At 47.0% G+C, this 22,006-nt stretch overlaps 1 protein-coding gene across 1 annotated transcript in view; it reads left to right on the top strand.

The window, feature by feature from the left end:
- Positions 1 to 4,612: 4,612 nt before the first annotated feature.
- Positions 4,613 to 22,006, top strand: part of DHRS12 (dehydrogenase/reductase 12) — a 41,460-nt gene continuing 24,066 nt past the window's right edge. Inside the window, 6 exon segments of the mRNA XM_036228527.1 lie at positions 4,613 to 6,247; positions 6,250 to 6,267; positions 7,939 to 8,021; positions 13,627 to 13,696; positions 13,699 to 13,718; positions 14,797 to 14,878. Of these exon segments, the coding sequence (XP_036084420.1) occupies positions 6,046 to 6,247; positions 6,250 to 6,267; positions 7,939 to 8,021; positions 13,627 to 13,696; positions 13,699 to 13,718; positions 14,797 to 14,878 (475 nt within the window). The 5' untranslated portion in view covers positions 4,613 to 6,045.

Genomic DNA, 22,006 nt, shown 5'->3' on the forward strand with positions numbered 1-22,006 from the left:
ATTGAGAGAAATCTTACTAGGTCACTGTAACGATTAAGTGAGATAATCCATGATGTTTGGCACATGTTAAACCCTCAATAAGTGTTCTCTCTATTACCCTGGGTCACACTGGCAATCGGTGGTAGAAATAGGACAAAAATCCAGCTCAGCTAATTCCTACTTAAACTAGGGCCTTTTCCTAGTAATGCCACTATGCATGTTGTTTCTTTTTCTGTATATATTATGTGTCATCCAGGGGAGAATGGAAGCTTTGAAGATGGGGTTGTTTTTTCTTAAAAACTCCTATGAAGTGTGTATAATGCCTACACTAGGTACCCTGTGGGTACTTGATTTGAGGATAAACTGCATGCTTCCTGCACTCATGCAACAACAGTTGAATGTACATGGCACGGTTGTGGTGTAGGAGGAGAAAGGAATGAGAAGAAAGCTTGAGGGAAGTGAACATTTTGCGATTACCTCATATGAACCTGGGCATTGGCTAAACTCTTTTCAAATGTGTTTAATCTCACAACCACCCCCATGAAGTGAGCACATTCACTCCCATTCTACAAATAAGGAAACTAAGACTGAAAGGTTATGCAGCATGTCTGCGTTCAGATGAGAGGCTGAACGCTGGGGTCCTACCCACCCTTTTACTTCGAGGTGCTGCTGGCGCTCTCGATAGATCCTGTTTTTCAGAACAATTTCTTAGCCCCCTGTGAACCAAAAGCTTATTTCCTGAGGGAGTGAGAGAGATTCAGAGCAGACTGACACCTTTTCCATCACTAGCACAAAGCACAGTTGTGTGACTGTAAGGTGTCTAAAATATCCTCCCAGTCCAACTGGACAGGCATGGAAATTCATGCCAGGCTGGGTGGTTTTGCAGAATGCCACTTGTTTAAACTTCCTTTTATCACTCGGTCAGGAGAAAGAGCAAGGCAGTGGAACCTCATGGTGCTCTTCTGGGGAAATTTATTTCAAAAGGTATTCTAAGGTAAAAAAAAAAAAAAAAAAAAAAAAAGCACGCCCACGTGGGGGGGGGGGAGCACTTATCCTTTCTCCTAGGTAATGAGGCCATTAAACCAGTTGGTCTCCACACATCTTATGTTAGAGTGGCTCAGTCTCTGGACGAGTTGGGTAAACCAGTACAGAATTTAATCAAGTGACCCTACATAACAGGGTCGAGGAGGGGGCTGGATGACTTGTCTGGAATGTAGGTTGGCACAGCAACCATAATTTTTTTAAAAAAGCTTACCTCGTATGTTTATTAGGGTTTGAGGGGTCGGGAGGCTGAAAAAGATTTGAAGGAGATAAATGGGCCCTTCTTTGGAGTTGCAGAGCTAGTGACAAACTTCTACTCGGGGAGACAGACTTACCTCCAGGTGGGAGACCTAGCCCTGCCTCTCGCCAGCTGTGTCACTGCATACACATTACCAACCAGACTCCTTGCACTTTCTGGAAAGGGAGGATGTACCTCCGCTGAGTTACTTGGTGGCATTGCGTGAAATGAGATAGATGGGAACTTAAAAAACAGTAGTTATACAACGATACAACGACCCCTGTGATACCTCCTTAGATGGAGAAATCTTTTTGATATCGGTAAGCCTCATCTTTTTATTCCACATGATTTTCTAGGTAACCAAATTCTAAGGGGCGCGTTGTGGTGCCATCTTTGCATCCCAGCCATACACACCAGGCAGGTATTCCCCACACGGGTACTAAGGCCGGGTTTCAAGTCCAAGGTGACTACAAGGACCCGGAGCGCGGCCCCCACCAGGGTCTGCCCTCCCTCACCCTACCCCCTGGGGCTGCGGCTGGAGGGGGCGCTCGCCTAGGCCGGGGCAGGTGGGCGTTCCCCGTCGTACCGAGCAGACGGGCAGGCTGGGAGTCCCCGCCGCACTCCTCCGAAAGAAAAACCCCAGAGGCCCGACTCTTACGTAACTGGGGTGATGTAACCGCGGGCGGCTCCCGAGGGGCGGCGGCGGGACACCGGGAGCGCGGGCAGCGGGACTCCGCGTGCGGCGCGCGCCCCACCGCGTCGCTCTCCCGCCTCGCCGCGTGGTTTGTCAAGGGGCTGCGCGAGTACACCAAGGCGGCCACGCGCCCGAGGGTGCAGCGCCGGGGGCCGCGGGCCGGGGGCGCCGCGGGGCCGGTCGCGTGGCCCGCCTCGGCGCGGGCGAGAGGGTTGACGGGGACGCGCTTGCGACTTCGTGAGCTTGCTAGACCTGCTAAGGGACAGTGGCGGCCGCAGGCTGATGTGGGGGACCGCAGGCTGATGTGGGGGACCGCAGGCTGACGTGGGGGACCCAGTGCCGCCGAGGGGCGGGGCTTTGCCGCGCCGGGGCCGGACCCGTTGGCCTCCAGCGGCCCCGGCGCCTCCCAGCCCCGGGGCGGTACCTTGGCGGCCTGCAGGGCGCGCTCGGGGAACTGCCTTCGTTTTCAGCGTCGGCCCGGGCTGGTTCTAAATTCTAGGCAAGACTTTGGACTACTGCTTGCCTGGCTGTTTTTTCTTACTAATAAAACGCGGCTGGTAGACTGTGATCTTTCTCTCCAGCTGGAATAGTCTGAGCGTGGGTTTCAGGGCGGTGCAGACTGTGCACCCAGTCTGAGGTTGGCGAGCGATATTGGACGCTTTCACTGGCCCCTTGATCACACTTGATATGCCCTGGTCGGCCCTCCGTCTCATTGTGGTTTTAAGGAGCGGCCAATTCCAGAGGAAGGAGAGATGGTTTTTATCTTAGAATTAATTAGGCTTATACACTGGTTCTCAACCCTGTCTGAACATCTGAATCACTAGGGGAGAATTAAATCCACCAGTTTTCTAGCCCTACCCCTAGTGATTCTGATTCAGGTGGTCTGCACTGGGGCCTAGACTGACGTTGTATAAAAATCGCCTGCGTGATTCTCACATGCAGCCCAGTCACCTCAAAGAGACTTCCTCTTCTCCCTGCAGTGGGGTTTTTATCAGTTCCTAAGGCAGCGTGGGCAAATTTCCATCATACAGGATCCAAGGCATCCTGCCAGGGCAGGCAGCTGCTGCTGCTCCCTTCTCTTCACCCCACATGCTTCTGTGAAAGTGCAGATCCTTCTTGGGCCAGTGATGCGAAGAATGGTTGGAAGTCTAGCTGTTAACCCGACCCACTGAATTTAGTCAAATACTCTGACAGCCTTTTTCTTTCAAAGAGGTGTACTCAGGCAGTGGCCACTCTCTGCTGGGTCTTTCCATGTTACACAGAATGCAGTGTGAGAGCTTGAGTTAGCTTCCTGACACCAGGAAGGCAGACTTTTAAAAATCCTGGAGGTAGAGGAGGGCAAAGTTAGGTGGGTCTCCCCACGGTTGCAAAGGTAGTGAATTGGAGGGAAAGACAACACCTTACTTTGATTCTAGGGGAAGAGTCTGTAGTTTGGATTTACAATGTTTTTTCTTGGGGCTTTCATAGAGCTTCCCTATATTGGGCCCCTAGGCAGCAAGCAGTATCCTCAGTTTCCTAAACTTGCCCCAACCTAAGAACTACCGGGGCAATTAAAACAAAAATAGACAACAACAAAACCCCCAAAACTCAGATGGGTGGGACCTAAGCAAATTTCACATTAGGTAAATTGAAGGAAACATGCCTGGGAGCGCCCCTGCTCCCAGGTGATCCCTCTATCATCAAGGGCTGGAAAAACACCAAGTACAGAGGTTGTTTAGTTTGAATCAAAATCACCTGGAGGGCGTGAGAAACCACAGGCTGCTGAGCCCCGCCCTGAAGTGTCTGGCCCGGTAGACGGAGAACACATTTCTTCTAAGGATTCCCAGGTGGTGCTGACTCTGCTTACCTGGGGACCGCCATTACTGGTGTGGTAGAGGTGCCCTAGGCTAGACATTGAGAACCTTTCATTTTATCACCTACCATATTTCGACCTTAGGCAAGTCATTTACCTCTCTCTGCATTTGAAAAATAGAGACTGGTATCCAGAATTTATAAAGATAAAATGCTTCTCATAAGAGAGCAGGAAGAGTTTTAAATAGCTGAATCTTATTGTAACAGATTGGACCCAGAGGGAATCCTTGTGTTGAAGTCAAAGGACAGAGGAAGGGTATGACACGTCCTTCAGGCCAGCCTGGCACTGCCCAATGGCAGTGGCTCACAGCCTGGAATTTGAAGATGTTAAGTCCACGGAGCCGCCCTCAGCAAAATGTAGTCTCTAATAGGATCAGTGTGGTGGCCCAGAGGCTAAGGTCTCCTCTGGCTGGGTGTCACAGAGGAAAGCTGCTCTGCTTCCTGCCCCTGAAGGAAGGGGATCTTTGAGGCCTGTTTCCTGCATGTTCTCTGGGGCCTGCGCTTCTGGCCCTGTTGTGGTTTGGGAAAGTCTCACTCTGCACCAGTGCTTTTTCCTGGAGAGGCCACTGTGTGTCGACTCTCTGAAAGGCCTTGCTCTTTCTGAGGAACTTCTTGCCTCTACAAAAAAAATCCTTTCACGGTGATCCTGGGACACCTCCCTGCCTTACCCCTCCCCACCCACCCACACACACACACACACACACACACACACACACACTTGTGGGGGAAACACATCTTCAACTTCCTCTATGGTAATAGTTAAAAATGCTCTCAAAGTTCCTAATGATTTGAAGGGGCCAAATGAGGAGCTCAATTTCAAACATGGAAGGTATTAATGTCATTAAAATAGTAATAATAATAACTTTATTAAGCTTTTAATTTATTCCAAGTGCAGTGCTAAATGCCCAGGAAGTAGCTTTTATTATCTCCTTTCTGCGGATGAGGAGACAGGAGCTCAGAAAGGTGAAGCCAACACGAGATTGCACAGCTTTAAGAAGCAGAGCTGTGATTTAAACCCAGGTGTTTCTATCCCAAACCCATATTACTGATATTAATTTTAGTTTCAAGTCAGCATTTCAAGAAGCTTTAGAATACAGACGTCTTGCTGTATTCTAGTGGCTATGGGGGCCACTAACAGCAGAAGCAATGGGCAAGGTGTTCTGTGAGCTGCCCCAATCCTTCAGGCAAGTTACAGACTTGGGAATAGGGACATTCTTATTGGTCTCCTGACTCAGACAAGGGGTGATGACCTCCTCCCCTGTGGCAATGATTTCCAAAAGAAACCAAAGCTCATAAACATTCTTTGGCCTCTTTACCAGTGTCAGGCATGTAGTTGGCAGTTGTACTGAACCGGGGCAGGAGACCAGCCACTGGCAGCCTGTGGAAGGGTGCTGGGCCTCCTGCAGGACCTTCAGGGGAGAGAGTCGCTTTCTGTGTTGCTAGGAGAAACCACTGGGCTCTTTGAGTCAGAGACGCATGCTCTGAGACCCAGGCCTGCCCTGCGTGGGAAGAGCTCTGCCCTCAGGGCCTCCTCCTGCCAGTGGCGTCCATTCTGCCTCCACTGCCCTCTGCCAATTTTGTGACCAAGAAATACTAGGAAAGTAAAGGTAAAAGAAGTATGTCAAAAGGCAGAGAGAAACAATTAAGGAACTCAGGGTTGCATCTATTCATTATGATACTTTTGTGCAAATTACAAAAAGCATCTCCTCAATTTGATTTGCCATAAAGTCCTAATGCAGATACACATCTCCATCACTGTCATCCTAATGGTGCCCCCTAGAGTTGTGCAGCACATACCTTGTAGCCCTGAAAGATTCTTCACTCCCTGAGGGGGTGCAGAGCTCAAGTAACTACCTCCATCCTTCATTCTCTACTTGCACATCTTCCCACTTTGCAGTGATTCTTCTATAGCTGTCCTGCCATACAGTAAGCATGATGTTAATGGTCTGCTAAGCTCCCCTCCCCCACCCTCAAAACAGGACAAAGGAAAAGCAATCCATCTATCGGAGGATTGGGGTCTTTTTGGAGGCGGGGCTTTTGGGGGGCACTCCCCAGTATCAGAGGCAGCAGAGAAAGGTAGTTTGAATGCCAAATTGTTGGAATCTCCAGATGTTTATAAAAGGGCAGGAAGCTAATAGTACAGGAAATGTAGGGGCTGAGAAGATGGTTTTGTGTGTGTGTCATCAGGGGGCAGGGAGCCAAAGAAGGAAGGGGCTGTGCGATATGCGGGGAGAGAGCAATAATGTCCCCCCAGAGTCAGGCTTTCTCCCTGCGTAGATTGGTGTTGCCAGCTCCTTATAGCCATTCTCTCTGTGGGTCTGCTGCTTCCAGGAGTGGCTATGAATCTGCATGTAAGGATTTTGTCCCTGACGACGTGGAGGTCCAAGTTCCTGGAAGAGCCGTCTTGGTCACAGGAGGAAACAGCGGCATTGGAAAAGCAATTGCCACGAGATAGCCAAGCGAGGTGAGCAGCCTGCTGTGTGTCCACGACACCCCGAGGCCAGCCTGCAGCCTCTGTACACTGGGGAGAGTGCCTGTGTCACAGGCAGGTTAGGAAGGGCCCGGCCAGCATGGCCAGGAGCCCTGGACAGCGATCTCATGATGATCACCGCATCTGCCAGCTTTCTCAGCTGTGCCCTGAGCTTTCACCGAAAGGTGGATAGAGTGAGTGACTGGAGGAGGCTTTTCTCAATGCTTAGTTAATTCATAGGAGAGGTTGGGTCCTGTCCACATGCTTTGTGATTAAGAGCAGTGAGGTGCTCAGCCAACACTGGGCATCAGAATCACTAGTGGAACTTTAAAAATGTGGATATTTGGCCTTAGCTCATGTCTCTTTAATAAAAAGTGGTGGTGGTGGGGGGGGGGGGGGCTGGTGGAGGCGGGGATTGGGAGTCCAGTGCAATTTGGCTGCGGACCCTAGCCAAGAACCAGTGCCCCCAGAACAACTGGAGAGGGGAGGGCATCGAACGTCCTGCCTCCTTCCCGCTGTCCCGATGTCCAGCCTGCAGGGTTGGAGCAGCTGGGGACAGCCTCCTGTTTCACTCCCCTAACCCTGATTCTGTGCAGAGGCTCTCTGGGTGCCCCGTAAATTATTTAATCAGGAGAAGTCTCTCTCTGGGTAAATGACAGAATTTCCTGCATGAACTCAACTGTCCTGGTCACTGAATGGCACTGTGGTGGCTAGAAGAGTCTGCCATGTCTCTCTAGAGCCTCTTCTTCAGCAAAAATTGATGTTCCAGTAGAAGCTGGGAAAAGAACTTGGAAATTTATCACTTTTCAAGAAGCACAAGATGTTTTATTTTGTGCTTTAAAATCAAGTCAGGCATTATCCAGGGAAATACTATACCTTTCAAAACTGTAAAATTATCTGCCAAGTCAAGGTGGGGAGCCCCTGTATCTTAGCACCTGGGAGCGACTCTGAAGCACTGTTGGGGAGGGGAGAGGGGGTAGAGCTGGTCACCTGGTTGTCTGTAGCTTCCCATGAACCAGACCCCATTTAATAAAACGGGCTATTTAAGTGAAGAAAGCAGGTTCCATAATGATTACTTCTTAACTGCCCCAGCCAAAGCATTCTCCTTTATGTAAACCTTGATTAATGGCAGTAGAGCCTTTGCTGGAATAGTCTTAGTGTTATTTATGGATTCAATTACGAGTCCCTGCTACATGTTAGCCCAGTGGTTCTCAACTTGGGCTGAAATTAGACTCACCTGGGGAGATTTAAAAACATACCCAGGTTTGGCCTATCATCTAGAGCTTTAAAAACTCCCCAGGTGAGTATAAAGTATGACCAGATTTAGACCTCTGTGTCAGGTGCTATGGAAGATGCTAGGGATGCAGATGTGACCGAGACTGATACTTCATGTTCTTCATGTGTTGAGACTCTTTTAAAAAAATCAGGCCATGACCCCAGGTGCAGTGTCAGTCAGTGCAGATAGGCAAGAGAGCAGGTTCCAGGACCCTGGCTGTTACACCTTCCGCTCTAGCCGCAGGGACCGTCCATCTCAATTGCCAGAATCGTCCCAACTTCAGGTATTCTTTCTGTGAGCCCATACGTCTTCATTCTTCATTTGGAAAAGCTGGTCTCCATAGCTATAGCTCTCTCTGTAACTTACCGTGTTTTGTTGAATTCCACCAGGTGGCACAGTTCACCTGGCTTGTTGAGATCAAGACAGAGCCCAAGGTGCCCAAGGTGAGATCATCAGGCAGGGCGGTAACCAGGTGAGCCGCTCTTCATCCCTCCTGCTGAGGGTTCCCTGCCTGGGGTCAGCTTTGGGGGATCTGGACTCCTGCCTGTGCTCCCTGGGTTGGCCATGGCCTGCATGTATAGGCAGGTGGCCAGCGGGGAGCTGGAGCACTGCTTTTCAATGTCTGGGTTTGACCCCAGACAACTGGGGCTGTGAGGTTTGACCCTTCACTCTGGGCTGCCCCCGAAACCAGCAGGCAGGGGCCCATCCCTGCTGTGGAGATATCATACCAGACAATGGCCCTGCTGGGGTATCAAGGGTGACTCAGGTGCCTTGAATCAAGCTGTAAAATGAGCCAAAGACTTTCCAATAAAGAGAGACAACAAACAACATTTTGGTCTTGCCGAGAATCGCTTTCTAACAAGAGCTTTCAGACCTGGCTCATATTTTATCATTTTCCTCTTCTGAGAGAGAACCATGACTGGCCACAGAATTTGTGGGACCCAGTGAGAAATGAGAGTGTGGGACCCTTGTGTAAAATTAAGAATTTCAAGACAGTGAAGCAGAACATTGAAACAGGCATGGGGACCTTCTGAATTTGGGGCCTATGCAGCTGCACAGGTCATACCCCATGAAGCTGGCCCTGGGTGGGAAACCTGAACCCCCACTGTTAAGTAGAAGGGGCCCCTGGGGACGGCCCTCAGTGACCACAGGCCCCTTACTTTCACTAGAAAACGTGCTCCTTTCATTCCTCCCCCACCTCAGTTTCCTCCTCTCTCCTGTGAACCTGCTTCTCCAGCACCCCCCTCCCCCCGCCCACTACCGCTGCTGCTCGAGTCACTGCCCACAACTGAGGGGTTTATGCAGGGAGTCTGGGAAGGGGAAGACAGCATTCCCCACTCCCTCAGGCCTGGACCATGGCCAAAGAAAAAAGAATCCCCCCATCTAGAATGGAATATTTCGCATCTGCTCATGAAGGTTATTCTTTTTTTTCAATAGCATTTTCAAAGTGAGGAGTTCCTTTCTCTTCTCACCAGAAACCCCTAGTCTTACACCATTAGATGCCCAGCAGAGGCTTAGTGCTGGCGTGAGCGTGAGGGGGTCTAAATCTTCCTCTAATGTCTGCAAGTGCCGCCGCGATCTGGGCTGCAGTTCTCGAGGCTGAAAGCTGGCCGTCTGCCTGCTGATAACTTTTGGTTGTGCTGCGACAAGATGCAACAAGAATACTAATCTCAGACCACCAGCAGAGGAAGACTTGCCTGGATTCCAAGCTGCTGTGGTTTGGGCCACTTGTGTTATGAAGTGGATTTGTATGGGACAAAATGACAATATGGTCTATTTATAATGAGCTATCCTTATATCCAATTTCATCATCTTTGGGCGGGATATAGAGCTTAAAGGGGAGCCAACATGTTTCCTGGGGTCAGGAGACAGGGAGCCCTTCACCTACTGCCCACCCACCCCCTATACACATACACAAGCTGGGATTTGAACACACACATGGGAAATCCCCTCTACTTTTGTATTTCTAAGTGGCCTCCAGCACTGAGGGCTTGGAATCCAGGGCTCAGTGCCTGTCTGCTCATCTCGTGAGTATGGGTTCCGTAACTCAGGGTGTCTTCCAGGCTCTGCCAGGGATCAGCTGCTCCTCCCTGTCCGTGAACAGGCACCGGTGCACGGCTTCATCTGGTCGGCAGCACACAGCCCCCAAACAAACAGCATGGGGGTGGGAAGTAGCTGGGCTCTGAACTGAGTCCCGGGTTTGTACTCACGAGCCTTGTGAGCTTGGGCAAGGTTTTTAGCTTCGCAGAACCTCAGTTTCCTCATCTGAAAAATAGTGGCGATACTATTTTATTCGTTGTTGAACATATATTTGAGAGTGAACCATATGTCAGGCAATGTGTTAGGAGCTGGAGAGAAAGACGACAGAGACAAACACAGCCCCTTTCAGTCTTGTGGAGGAGTCGAGTGGTTGACAAGCGTTTTCCATGAAGCCTGCCTGCCCAGCTGTGCCACACTGCGGGTGGATGGTGTGGACCCCGCAGTCTGTGTTCCTCCAACTCCCACATCCGCCAGCTTCTGGCTGGGTTTGGCCAGTGGGGGGTATCAGAGGAAGATGGGTAGTGGTTGGAAGGTGGAAAGAGGACATTTGGCTTCCCTCGCAATGGCAGAATCTCTTTGTGGATTTTTCTTCTGGCGGACGCCTTGGCTCCTGGGCTTGGCTCCCACCCCACCTTTTCCGTTGCTCCTCCAGCCCGGGACTGGTCGGAGCTTCCTGCTGTTACTGACCTCAGAATGAAGTCTCCTGTCCCACTGAGTTCTCACCTTGTTTCGTCCCCTCCCTGCATTCTGTTCTCTCTGTTGAAAGAGGTTTCTGTTAGACCCCGACAGACATAACATAAGAGCTATGACAAAGGAAGTTCAGTGTATTGTAGGACATATAGCTCTTAATCAGGAGGAGAAGCTATTGTAATTGGTGTTATCAATACTGTTTACTGTTAACTAATATTACCACTCCCAACCTCATATTCTCTGCTTTAAGTTCCCTAGTTCTGCGCTGTCCTAGAGGGGCTGGGAGCCAGCAAGCTCCCAGGAGCAGAAGACATCTATGGTAGAGCAGTTAGGGCACTGGCAGGACTGGTCCTGGCTGCATGGCCGGATGGACATCAGAGAGCAGCGGTCCCTTGGACAGGGGAGTCTGGCAGGCCAGCTGAGTCACGTGAGCGTGGGCTAGCGGGCACCAGGGAAGGCACAAGGTCTGGTGGGAATCAGTGGCTTATTTGCGCTGCCAAGGTGCTCTTTCTGGGGAGGGTATGTGTGGACAGGCTTGGGGCGGGGGAGTGCTTGTCGCAGAGCACACTTCCTGTTCACCAGCCCACTCGGCCTGGCTCAGTGCTCCCAGGGGTTCTGTGGGAGAAAATCAGAGTGGAACCTCCTGCTTCAGCTCCTCATTGCAGTTCATTACCATCTTGCTGCCTGGGTAGAGGGACACCAGACTTTTGTCCTCTTAGTCAACATTTTTTAAAAATGAACTTTTAAATTTTAGAATAGTTTTGGATGCACAAAAAAATTGTGAAAATAGTAGAGTTCCCATTTACCTCATACCGAGTTTCCCCTTTGTTAACATCTTACATTAGTATGATTCATTTGTTACATTATTATTAACTAAAATCCATCTGCCCTCAGATTTCCATAGTTTTTACCTAATGCCCTTTTTCTGCTCCCACGTCCCATCCAGGACACCACATTGCACCTAGTCGTCATGTCTCCTTTTCTCCTCTTGACTGTGACAGTGTCTGACTTTCCTAGTTTTCGATGACCTTGACAGTTTTGAGGCATACCGGTCTGGCATTTTGTACACTGCACTGTCCCTCAATTGGGATTTGTCTGCTGTTTTTCTCATGATTAGAATGGAGTTATGGGTTTTGAGGAGAAAGATCACAGAGCTACAGTGCTTGGGCAGCGTTTTAACTCCTGCCACACTCCTGATGTGGCTAGAAGATGCTGTAAATGTGCCCTATGTCTTGTGTGAACTGACCCCATCTACATCAAAACACCAAGATAAAAAACAGGGGTTTCTACTGTCTCTCTTCCAGGCCAATGTGGATTTCTAATTTCTTGAGAATTATCGGTTTAGCTTTTTGAGTACTCAGCATTGATATTACCTACCACCTCATTCCCACATAGCGATTTCTACTCCCGAGGGCACCTTCATGCACTGTTTCTCATTCGCTCGTCAGACTCACCCTCTTACATGAGTAGAGGGGTTCCCGTGATGTAACCTTATGACTCCTGGACCGCAGCTAGATGGTGCATCATCCGCAGAATAGCTCCAGTTGAGTTTTTTCCTATTTTAATATTAGTATCCAGGGTTTAAGGGTTAGTACAGTGGGGGCCAGTGGCTCCTAGGGCCAGCCTTGTCATCTGTAGATCAGCCGTCCTGGTTTTTACACATATGCGTCTGTTTCTGGTACTTCCTCCTGGTCACAGCAGACTGCTGGCCACTCCTGGGCGCTTTCTGGCCTCCTGTTTTCTCCCAGAGGAGACAGATGATTTCCTTCATCTTTTCATGATGCTTCATTTCATTAGGCTCCATGGTTGATTGTCTGGGACAGTGATTTTCTGTTCCCTGCCACTCCCTCCTTTTAATGCCGAATGAGACACCGTAGTGCTCCCAGAAAGCTGAAGGAGGTTGTGGAATGTTGAAAGTAGATTTGATTTTAGTTCACTTGAATTTTGCTGTTTTTTGAACCTGGATTTTTTATGAGTGGTAAGCTTGGGTGGGAGGGAGTTTGGGGGCAGTTGTGGAAAAGGCCTCGGGATGAAAGGATTAGGTGTCTAGACTCAGTTTGCAGTCACTGGCGGAGGCTCAGTGCCAGCTCAGGTGTGAGTCTGCAGCCTGTGTCTGCTCTGGCTGAGCAAGGGCCTTCAGAGACTTTTTAAAAGAACCTAGTCCTGTACAGACAGTCCTTTTCCCAGCCTTTGAAGGTAGAAGAACATTCAATTGTGTTAGACCGAAGCCGAATATTCAAGCTGACTACAGACTTTGAGCCATGAAAATATGGGTTTGCTCTGTTTTCTTATTCTCTGAGCCTTTGTCTCAGAGTGAGAAAATAATATGTTTTAAGATCAGTAGAAAGAAACTCCGAGTACAGCCGTGGGTTCTATGGTTCAGTTAATGGGGAAACTGAGGCAGGGTGCTGCACTCTGCTTTATCAAAGGAGTCGTGGCTGTCGCTCAGAATCACATCTGTAGGTTTGGTTCTCAGGTCTCTGCAGCAGCAGGAACCTCTGCCTGGGTTGGTGATGAGGAGCTCAGAGGAGCTATCCTCGCATTCACTGGATACCGAGAATTCGAGTTTGATTCTGTGCTGGGTACAGAGGAAAAGGGCTCAACAGCCAATGTACATTAGTCATCAACGTGTATGACTGTGTGTCCCACCATAAGGGAAAAGGGGGGCTTTCGATATGGTTCCTCCACCAACGAGTTCTCAGTGTAATGGGGAAGGGAACTGTGTCCAGAGTTAACCTTCACGCATAGCAGAAATTGATGTACATTCTAAGCAAGGACTGAGTCACCGAGGAAGTTGTCGTAGTTATAATATGCCTTAGATATTGTCTTAAGAGCACAATCTTGACAAAAACCCCTAAGTGATTGGCAGCAGGAAACTGACAGATCCATGCAAAAGTATGTTACGTAGCCATTAAAAGAAAAAAGGCAGATTTATCTCCAAAACATATCGCTAACTAAAAAAGGGTATAGAGCAATGTATAGTCTGATCTTATTCGTGTGGAACAGGGACACACATACGTATATAGACATAGTGTTATATATATAGTATGTTTAGAATATATAATATATATTATGTTTAATATGTGTGTATATATAATACTTAAAAGATATGTCCATATGTATTATTTAAATAAAAATATTATATTATTTTAAAATGCTTAAAAGTTTTTGGATGGTTCATAAGGAATTATGAACAATGGTTTATTTCTGAGGCTTTCCATTTTGTATCATTCTACACAATTTGATTTTTAAAACCATGTACATGTATTTTTTTAATTTAAGAAATATTAGTTTATATCTTTTTTTAAAGAGCTTTACAACTTTTTTTTTTTCCTATCCCGGTTCAGAACATCTTTTTGCTCATTGTAGACTTGTCTGATCCCAAGAAAATCTGGAAATTTGTTGAAAATTTCAAGCATATCATAAACTTGATGTTCTGGTAAGCTTTATAAACATTAGTAGAGGCTAAATCTCATGTGTACCTTTTTGTCTATGTGGATGTGGACTCATAAGTATGTTCTGGGGTCTTTATGTTGACCTCTTAGTAAGAATCTTCTGCAGTGAGGCCTGTCAATGAAATCATGTTTAGTTGCCGGATTCACTCGAACGGCCACGCAGGTTAGAGCTGTGGGAAAGGAAGGGGCCGTCCGCAGTGTACGTGCTGTGGGAGGGTCTTTCATAAAATGAGGATTTTTATATCTGTATTCCGAACTCTGTAGATTTGGGTATTGGTGTATTAACATTAGACACTCAGGAAAAACTAAAAATAGAAAGCTTAGTCCAGAAGCATGCCTGCTGCAGACAAGCAGTTCTCTTAGTGGCACGGTCAGTGTGGGACTCCACAGAAAGCCGGGGGGTGCAGGTGGGGTGCTGCCTGACTGCTCCTCTCAGATATTTCACTTTGAACTGAGCTGCTTTTCTACCCAAATAGTTTTTAAAGTGCTCCCAAATGCCCGTGTGGGCCAAGGCTCGGTCTCGTGCTGTCCAGTCTGGCTATGGAGCATTTGAAATGTAACTAGTTCAAACTGAGACATACTATAAATGTAAAAATCAGCTGATTTTGAAGACTTATTGTGGGAAAAAAACTATCTCATTAATATTTTTATATCGATTACATATTGAAATGATACTATTTTGGATATATTGGGTTAAATAAAATATATTATTAAAATTAATTTTACCTGTTTCTTTTTGCCTTTTTGACGTGGCTACTTTTTAGAAAACTTAAAATTACATATTTCTATTGGATGACACTGGTCTATACAGAGTCCCAGAGCACCTTATTATGAATGAGGTTGCCCAGCCAAGCCCTCGTAACTAGAGATCTCTTCACAGTTCTGTGGGTGAGCTTTCTGCACAAGCGCCGTTCTCCTAGACGGGGGTTGGAGTGAAAGGACAGCTGAGCAGAACTGTGGTCGTCACTTGAATGTGGGACCGGTGGTGGCAGTGGAGGTGTGAGGTTTGGAAACAGGTCCTTTGGCCCTATTTTATTTTGAAATGGCAATTGTAATTTCCAGATCAATAATGCAGGTTGTATGGTCAATAAAAGAAAGCTCACAGAAGATGGACTTGAAAAAAACTTTGCTACCAATACTCTGGGTATGTATATGCAACTTTCTTATTTGTTTTCAGCAAAATAAACAGAGACATAGATAACACCATAGAAGTATGAGAAAAACATTGGTCACCGTTTTGGGTTCTTGGTCCTTAGCACGATGGCATTTGCTTTAAGTTTATCCTTCATAAGATAGCAAGATAGCAGAGTTGTGCCATGGAAGCATGCTGGGCCTGTAATTTTTCTTCATTAAACACTCTCTCATGTAATATGTATTCATGCCAGAAATACTTAGTATTGTTAAAGAACTTTTTTCTAGAAAGTTCAAGGCTTATTATAGACATCATTTTGGCAAGGAGAGCAAGTTCAGCTCAGGTGGAGAGTGCAAGTATGAAAACTGCAGCCAGGGGGACTTCCGGCCAGGGCCAAGGAGGGTGCAGACGTGAGGCAGGAAGACGGATCAAGGAGGGGCATTTGGCTGGAACCCAGGGCACCTGGGTTCCGGTTCCTGCTCTGTAACAACAGATTGACTCATTTCATGCCGAGCCAGTGGTTCTCAGAGCAGGGTTCCTGGGCCAGCACTATCAACACTACCAGGGAACTCGGTAGAAATGCACATTCTTGGACTGCACCCCCAGATCATCTGAATCCAAAACTCAGAAGGGTTAAGGTCAAGAAATCTGTGTTTTAACAAGCCCCCAGATGACTCTGATGTACACTAAAGTGTGAACCCCAAGGTACCAGGCTTTTCACCTCTTCGGATGTTCTTCTTGAACCAAGGGTTCTGTAGGTTATATCAGTGCCTTGCAGCTTGGAGATGCTGTGAATCTGATTCTCCCCAGTGTCTCTATTATTTCCTCATAATAAGTTAAACTTTTTAATGAGGCATTTTAATATTGTTCTAAGTCACAGATGGATGGCAGGGGTTCATGTGGTTGTTGGGGTCTTTGAGGGTGTCCATTAAATAGCAACCCTCTTCCCAGCCAAGAACTGAACAGATTGAAGAGTAAGGCAAGGGAATAATTGACGCAAGTCAAAATATCACTGTTCTTATTGCTGAAGATGGCTGAAAGGCATGCCAAGGGTGAGTGGGTTCTCCTAGTGTTAAACCCAAGAATTAGACTCACCTCGTTGCAGCTCGCTGGCCTAGGATGGACACCACCACCCCTCTCCATGGAAAGGAGAAAGCGGGGAGCAGAGCTGAGTTTGCCCATTTTACTGCTCCCGAAGGGGATCAAAGTTTTGCCATGCTGAAGCTGCTTTTTTGGAATATCAATTTTAAGCTGCTTATTAGGAAACAAAAGACCCAAAAAGAACCTTTGACCCTCCCCCTTTCCCAAGAGATTTTGACAGAAAAACCTGCTTTAGGACGGCAGTGTTAGAGTGGTCTCCTTCACCTAATGCGAATTAAGTATGGTAAATAGGAGGGTTTCAGCCAGGGCCCTTAGCTCTAGATCCTTATGTCCCATTGTTTCTGAGTTGCCTAGCAAGAATCTGCCTGCCACGTGTGGTTTGCTCTTCCTTAACGACCTGGAAATCACTCATTCTCATCCCTGAGATCTAACACCCTGTGCCCTCCCTTTTCTCCTTTGTCCAAAATGTCATATATACCCAGTGTTGCCTCATTGTCCTTGGACTTTTCATGCATATGTGAATTCCCTATGCACATGTATTAAAAATTGTATTTTCTCCTGTTAATCCATCTCTGTTAATTTGCCTATTAGTCCAGCTTGAACTCAGAAGGTAGGAGAAAAAGCATTAATTTTTTTAGCCCCCACACTCCAAAGTTTACTAAATTGATTATTGCTAAGTGTTGCATTTCCCCGAGATGGAGGAAGGAAACAACAAAAGTGAGGAAGAACCTTTATCGCCAGGGGTAAGGTCGCTTTATTTTTTTATTTATTTTTTAATTTTTGTTTTTTTAAATACCTGGAAGCTTGCTAAGAAATGGTGCAGGTTTAGTACGAATATTACCACCTTTGACTTTGTCCCCAATGTGGTGTCATTGCCAGAGTACCCGGATGTGGGGTCACGCTGGTTTGCCTTATAACTTTATCAGATGGCAAAGACTCCTGGAGGGCCCCAGCTGGCCCCCGGGTGGCTGCTCAGCAGCACCGGCACCATGATTTGCAGGGCCCAGTAACAAACAAAAATGTGGAGCCCCTTGTTCAGAAGTTATGAAGAATTCCAGTACGGCAACAACAGAGCATTAAATCAAATGCAGGGCCTTTCGAAGTTCAGGTCCCCGGTGGGACTGCACAGGATGAAGCAGCTCTGCTGCATTAAGCATCCCCCGCCCCCCTCCACCCACCCACTAAAATTCTGCTGGGTGTTTGCTGTGGTCTGGACACCAGTGAGTGTGGTGCATGTATGTGTCATTGAACCCCCATGACCACCCAGTGATGGTGGTATTCCTACCTATGCATCGCAAATAAAAACTGGGACTGAGAGAGGTTGTATATGTTGGCCGAGGTCAAGTGGAGGAGCTAGAATTTGAACCCAAATCTGTTGGCCTCCACAGCCCCCATTTATAACCATGACGCAATTCTGCCAGCTCCCAGCATTTCCCCCTCAAACTCGGCACTCCATTATCATGAAATAAGAGCTAAGAGGGGAGTGGCCAGCCCTGACAGGGGCTGGATGGGCCAGGGCTGGGGCGCTACTTAGAGGGTAGTCTGGTACCTTTGCATTTACTGAGAACAAGACAGGTATAATAGACTCGAAGGGACTTGCCTTTTTGATTACACAGCTGGTTATGTTGTACTTTTGTATGGATCTGCTCTGTTTCTAAGGACCTTGATATCTCTTCATTTTCATTTCCTTTTTGTGTTAGAAACATTTTATTGATCTCCTTAACCTCTCTGAGAAGCATAATCATTCTCATGCTTTGATGTCTATTCATCCTCTCTAGAGTGAAAGACAGCATACACTCTATAAAGAGGCATGACAGTGACAGAGAGGGCAGCTTAATGTGTCTTTGAGCAGAAACAGAGAGGTTAAAATATTGTCATTCTTAAGCCGGTCCAGAGCCAAATGAACAACCCAGACCTCTGTCTGAGTCCTAGGAAATTGCTGGCTGCCATTCTAATATGAAACATGTTTTCCCGGCCTGATTATGTAACACGGGATAGCTTGTTTTCTATTTTCTAAGATTCATTGGAGCCTCGAGAAACATTTCCCATCCCTGGACAAACATCAGTAGATTCCTGACACTCTGAGGACAGGACAACACCACTATTTGAAGAATTTACCATCAGATCCTAAGGGTTTAGAAGCTGGAGTTAAATTCAAGAGACTGTCAGAGCCCATGCCGGCGTATGGCTCTTCGTGGAGATATTATAGTACATATCATAGTTTGGGAATATTTCTCTTTAACCTTTTGTGGGGGTGGGTTGGTCATGGAGAGATTTTTATGGTTTAGCCTATGTGGGACAAAAACGAGCTGCCCTGAGTAGGTTTGTGGGTAGAGGAAGCATGGAGGTGAGGTGACCTCATGAGACACTCTGTTTGGTTGCTGTTCTCACTCATGTATTGGGTATTCTCAAGTCCTATACATTTTTCCTGTTAGCATTCAGTGGCATTAAGAGTCTGTGAGGAGGGAAGGCAGATGGGAGGGCAGGGGATGCTATGCTAAGTGCCCTGCTGGCAGCCAGCCACAGCCTGTTAGCAGATTCAAACTCTCACCCGCATCTTAGGCTCTCGCATCACAGGACACAAGAGAGGACACTGATTCCACCTCCTCCAGGACAGCTGCGTCGTTGACTAATTGACTGTAGTAAACTGGCAGTGGTGCCTTTGCTCTTTGGCAGAAGGTAGGGGAGTGCAGCCTAGGTCATTTTGGAAGGGCGTGCACCAGGATAGAGTAGGTGTCCTGTCGCTTGACATTCTGTTATTAGAAGCTCCCTACTCACTGACATATCCCCACAGCCCATGATAACTGCTGTTTAAAGCAGGCACCCCAGGTCCAAAAACAACAACAACAATAACAACAACAATAGTAATAATAGCACATCTTGAGCACTTTCTATGTGCCAGAGGCTGTACTGTTTTTCCTGGATTTTCTCATTCAGTCCTCACAACAACTTTATAGTTTTTACAGACAAGGAAACAGGGTCAGAAGTAGTCTAAAACCAGCATCTGTGACTCACCTTCCTAAACAAAAGACAACAAAGTTATAGTTTGTGAATTTTTAGTACAGGGTTGTATCAGCGATTACTACATTAAAACTCCAAAATCTCACAGGCTACAGTAATTAGCACTTACGTATTGGACTCTGATGCAGGTCAGCTGGGTGGGCTGATCTCAGGTGAGCTCAGTGGGGTGTCTCCAAGCAACAAGTTGGTCTGGGTTGTGTTTCAAATTCTCACGTCTGCCTTGGACCATTAGGCTGGCCAGACCATGTTTCCTGGCCATGGGAGAAGCCCAAGGGTGCAAGCACATTTTAAGACCCTGCTTGCTTCACATCTGCTAACAGCCCGTTAACCAACGTAAGTCATTTCACAGAGCCCAGAATCAAGAGTCAGAAAAGTACTTCTCCCTTGAGGTGACAATGCTCAAACGATAATCTTCCACAAGAGTCTGTTTTATTACATTCTAATTCTTTGGAAATGGGTCATCTGCCTTTGATGTGGTAACTGTTTATTAACCAAAATATTTAATGAACAAAATATTTGTTCAGTAAACATTTATAGAGTGCCTACTCTATTCCAGACACTGTGGTCACTGATGAGGATTCAGAAATTAAAGGGACTCCTGGTCTAGTGGGGGAATTACATACATACACAATTTAAGTAACCGCATGGTAAGTTCTCTTTTCATCCATGAAGGAAGCTAGGGTACAAAGCCTCTGAGAAAAGCAAAGCACAGTACTTCCAAGGTAGAATATTTCCTTAGACACTGAATGGTTTGGTGCCAGGCATTCCTATTTGTCAATAATCTTTACCTGTGTACCGTTTTGCTTCTAAGGTCTCCTTCCAGCTAACAGTAGAGAAACACGGTACCTGGGAAGTATAAGTACTGTGGAAATGTCAGCTAATATTATTTTAACATCCAAATTCCTTAACCTGGAATTGAAGCCCTTTGTTATCATACCTGACCTACCTGTTCATATATATTTCCAATTATTTCCCTACATGGATCCTCTGCCAGTCAACCCATTAATTTTTTTTCTTTTCAATCTGTCGAATATTTTTTGTCAAGCCCTTCCATCTTGCATAGTTTCTTTTGAGAACTCTGCTGCCAGTCTGATGGGCGTTCCCTTATAGGTAACTGTCTGTTGTTCTTCTGCTGCTTTTAAGATTCTCTCTTTGTATTTAACCTTTGGCATTTTCATTATGCTCTGTCTTGGTGTGGGCCTCTTTTGGTTCCTGGTTTTTGGGACTTTCTGAGCTTCCTGGGATTTTATGTGCATTTCCTTCAACAGGTTATGGAAGTTTTCCATCATTATTTCTTCAAACAGCTGTTCAATATCTTGATTTTCTTCAGGTATGCCAATCAGACATATATTTGGACCCTTAATAGTGTCCCATATGTTCCTTAAATTATTTTGATAGTTTTGGCATCTTTATTATTACCATTGTAATTGTGTCCTTGGCTTTCCCATCCTCTGGATAGGTCATTTGTTCCTTTCCTTTATTCACTTTGTTTATTCCATTTAATATACTTCCCATCTCAGGTTCTTCATTTTGGACTGGTTCCTTTTTATAATTTCCATTTCCATTTTTATGTTTTTTATCTTTTTGTTGAAGTTCTCACTGAATTTATCTACACTTCCTAAAAGTTCATTGAACATATGTATAACCAGTGTTTTAAACTCTGCATCTATTAGATTACTTGACTCCATTACATCTGGATCTCTGTTCTGTTCTCTCATATGGTTTCTGCTTCTTTGTCTTCCCATTTTAGCTGCCTCTTTGTATTTGTTTATATGTACTAAGCAAAGCTCCTAAGTCTTCTGGTCGTGTTAGTGTAGATTTATGAAGTAGGTGTCCAGTGGCACAGTCCTGAGAGCGGTTCAGTTGCAGGCCAAATTTAGCCCATGCGTCTGCCCCCCAGGGCCACCTGTTTAGATTCAGCATGCAATCCACAGATGCTGTGCTTATAGTTGCCTCAAAAGGCCACACCAGAAACCGAGGCCAATTGCCTCTAGTGTGAGTCTAGGCACTGCTCAGCGAGGAGCACCTGTCTTGCTGAGGATACATCTGGATGTGGCTTGGATGGGGCTGCAAGTCAGGGGAGGCGGGGTTTCAGGGACTCCTCTGGGCGGATGACGTCAGGGCTATGGCAGCACTGTGTTCTTGCACTGGTAGCCGGGAGGGCTCAACAGGGAACAATGGATACCGCCAGCACTTCTGTACAGAGCGAGTCTCACCTCGGCCCTCACTTCGATGACGTCTCCCTGTAAGTCCTTGGTACCCCCTGTGTGCAGCTGAATTGGCACTGGTGCTCAGAGTGAGCAGATTTGTCACTATTTGTCACTGTGAAAATCCACTTGCGGATACGGCTCCTTTAAGAGGCGTCTGCGGCTGCCACAGCCTCCGTCTCACTCAGCTGCTCAAGACCGGGCAGTCCCATGTCCTCGCCCTGTCCTATCTTCTGCCGTTGCAGGATGATTTCTTGGATTTCTCCCTAGTAGTATGGCTTGTTCATCCCAGGTGATTTTCCCTTGCTGCGGCTCCTTGTCTCCATCACAACTTTGATTTGGTCGCCAGAGGGATGAACAGAGCCTCTATCATCTACGCCATTTTCTTTCCTCTCTCCAACCCATTGTTTTGAAACATGACACTAGCAGTATACCTCCATGCTTTTGTCCCTGCCGCTTCTCTGCCAGGAAGGACCCCTTCCTGGTTCGCTTTCACTTCTCTGTAACTCAGCTGGGCACACCCCCAGCCTGGAGCTTGGTCACTAGTAACCCTCTGGGAGCCTATTTTAGCACAATAGAAATCACCTGTTGATAGGTTGGCTTCTTGCATAGAGCATGAATTGTTGGGAGTAGGCTCTGCTGGCCCATAGGCAGGGCCCCATCTGTGCGGGCTGAACTGAGCCGACATGAGGCTGCGAAGGTCATCCGGTTCCTCCAGCTACATGCCTTTGTGCAAATTGCTTAAAACTCCCCACGCTTCACTTTCCCATTTTGTAAAATGGGGATAATGATACTTTTATGAGCTAGAGGT

Source organism: Rousettus aegyptiacus, unplaced genomic scaffold, assembly GCF_014176215.1.
Source record: "Rousettus aegyptiacus isolate mRouAeg1 unplaced genomic scaffold, mRouAeg1.p scaffold_m13_p_11, whole genome shotgun sequence".
Taxonomy (NCBI): Eukaryota; Metazoa; Chordata; class Mammalia; order Chiroptera; family Pteropodidae; genus Rousettus; species Rousettus aegyptiacus.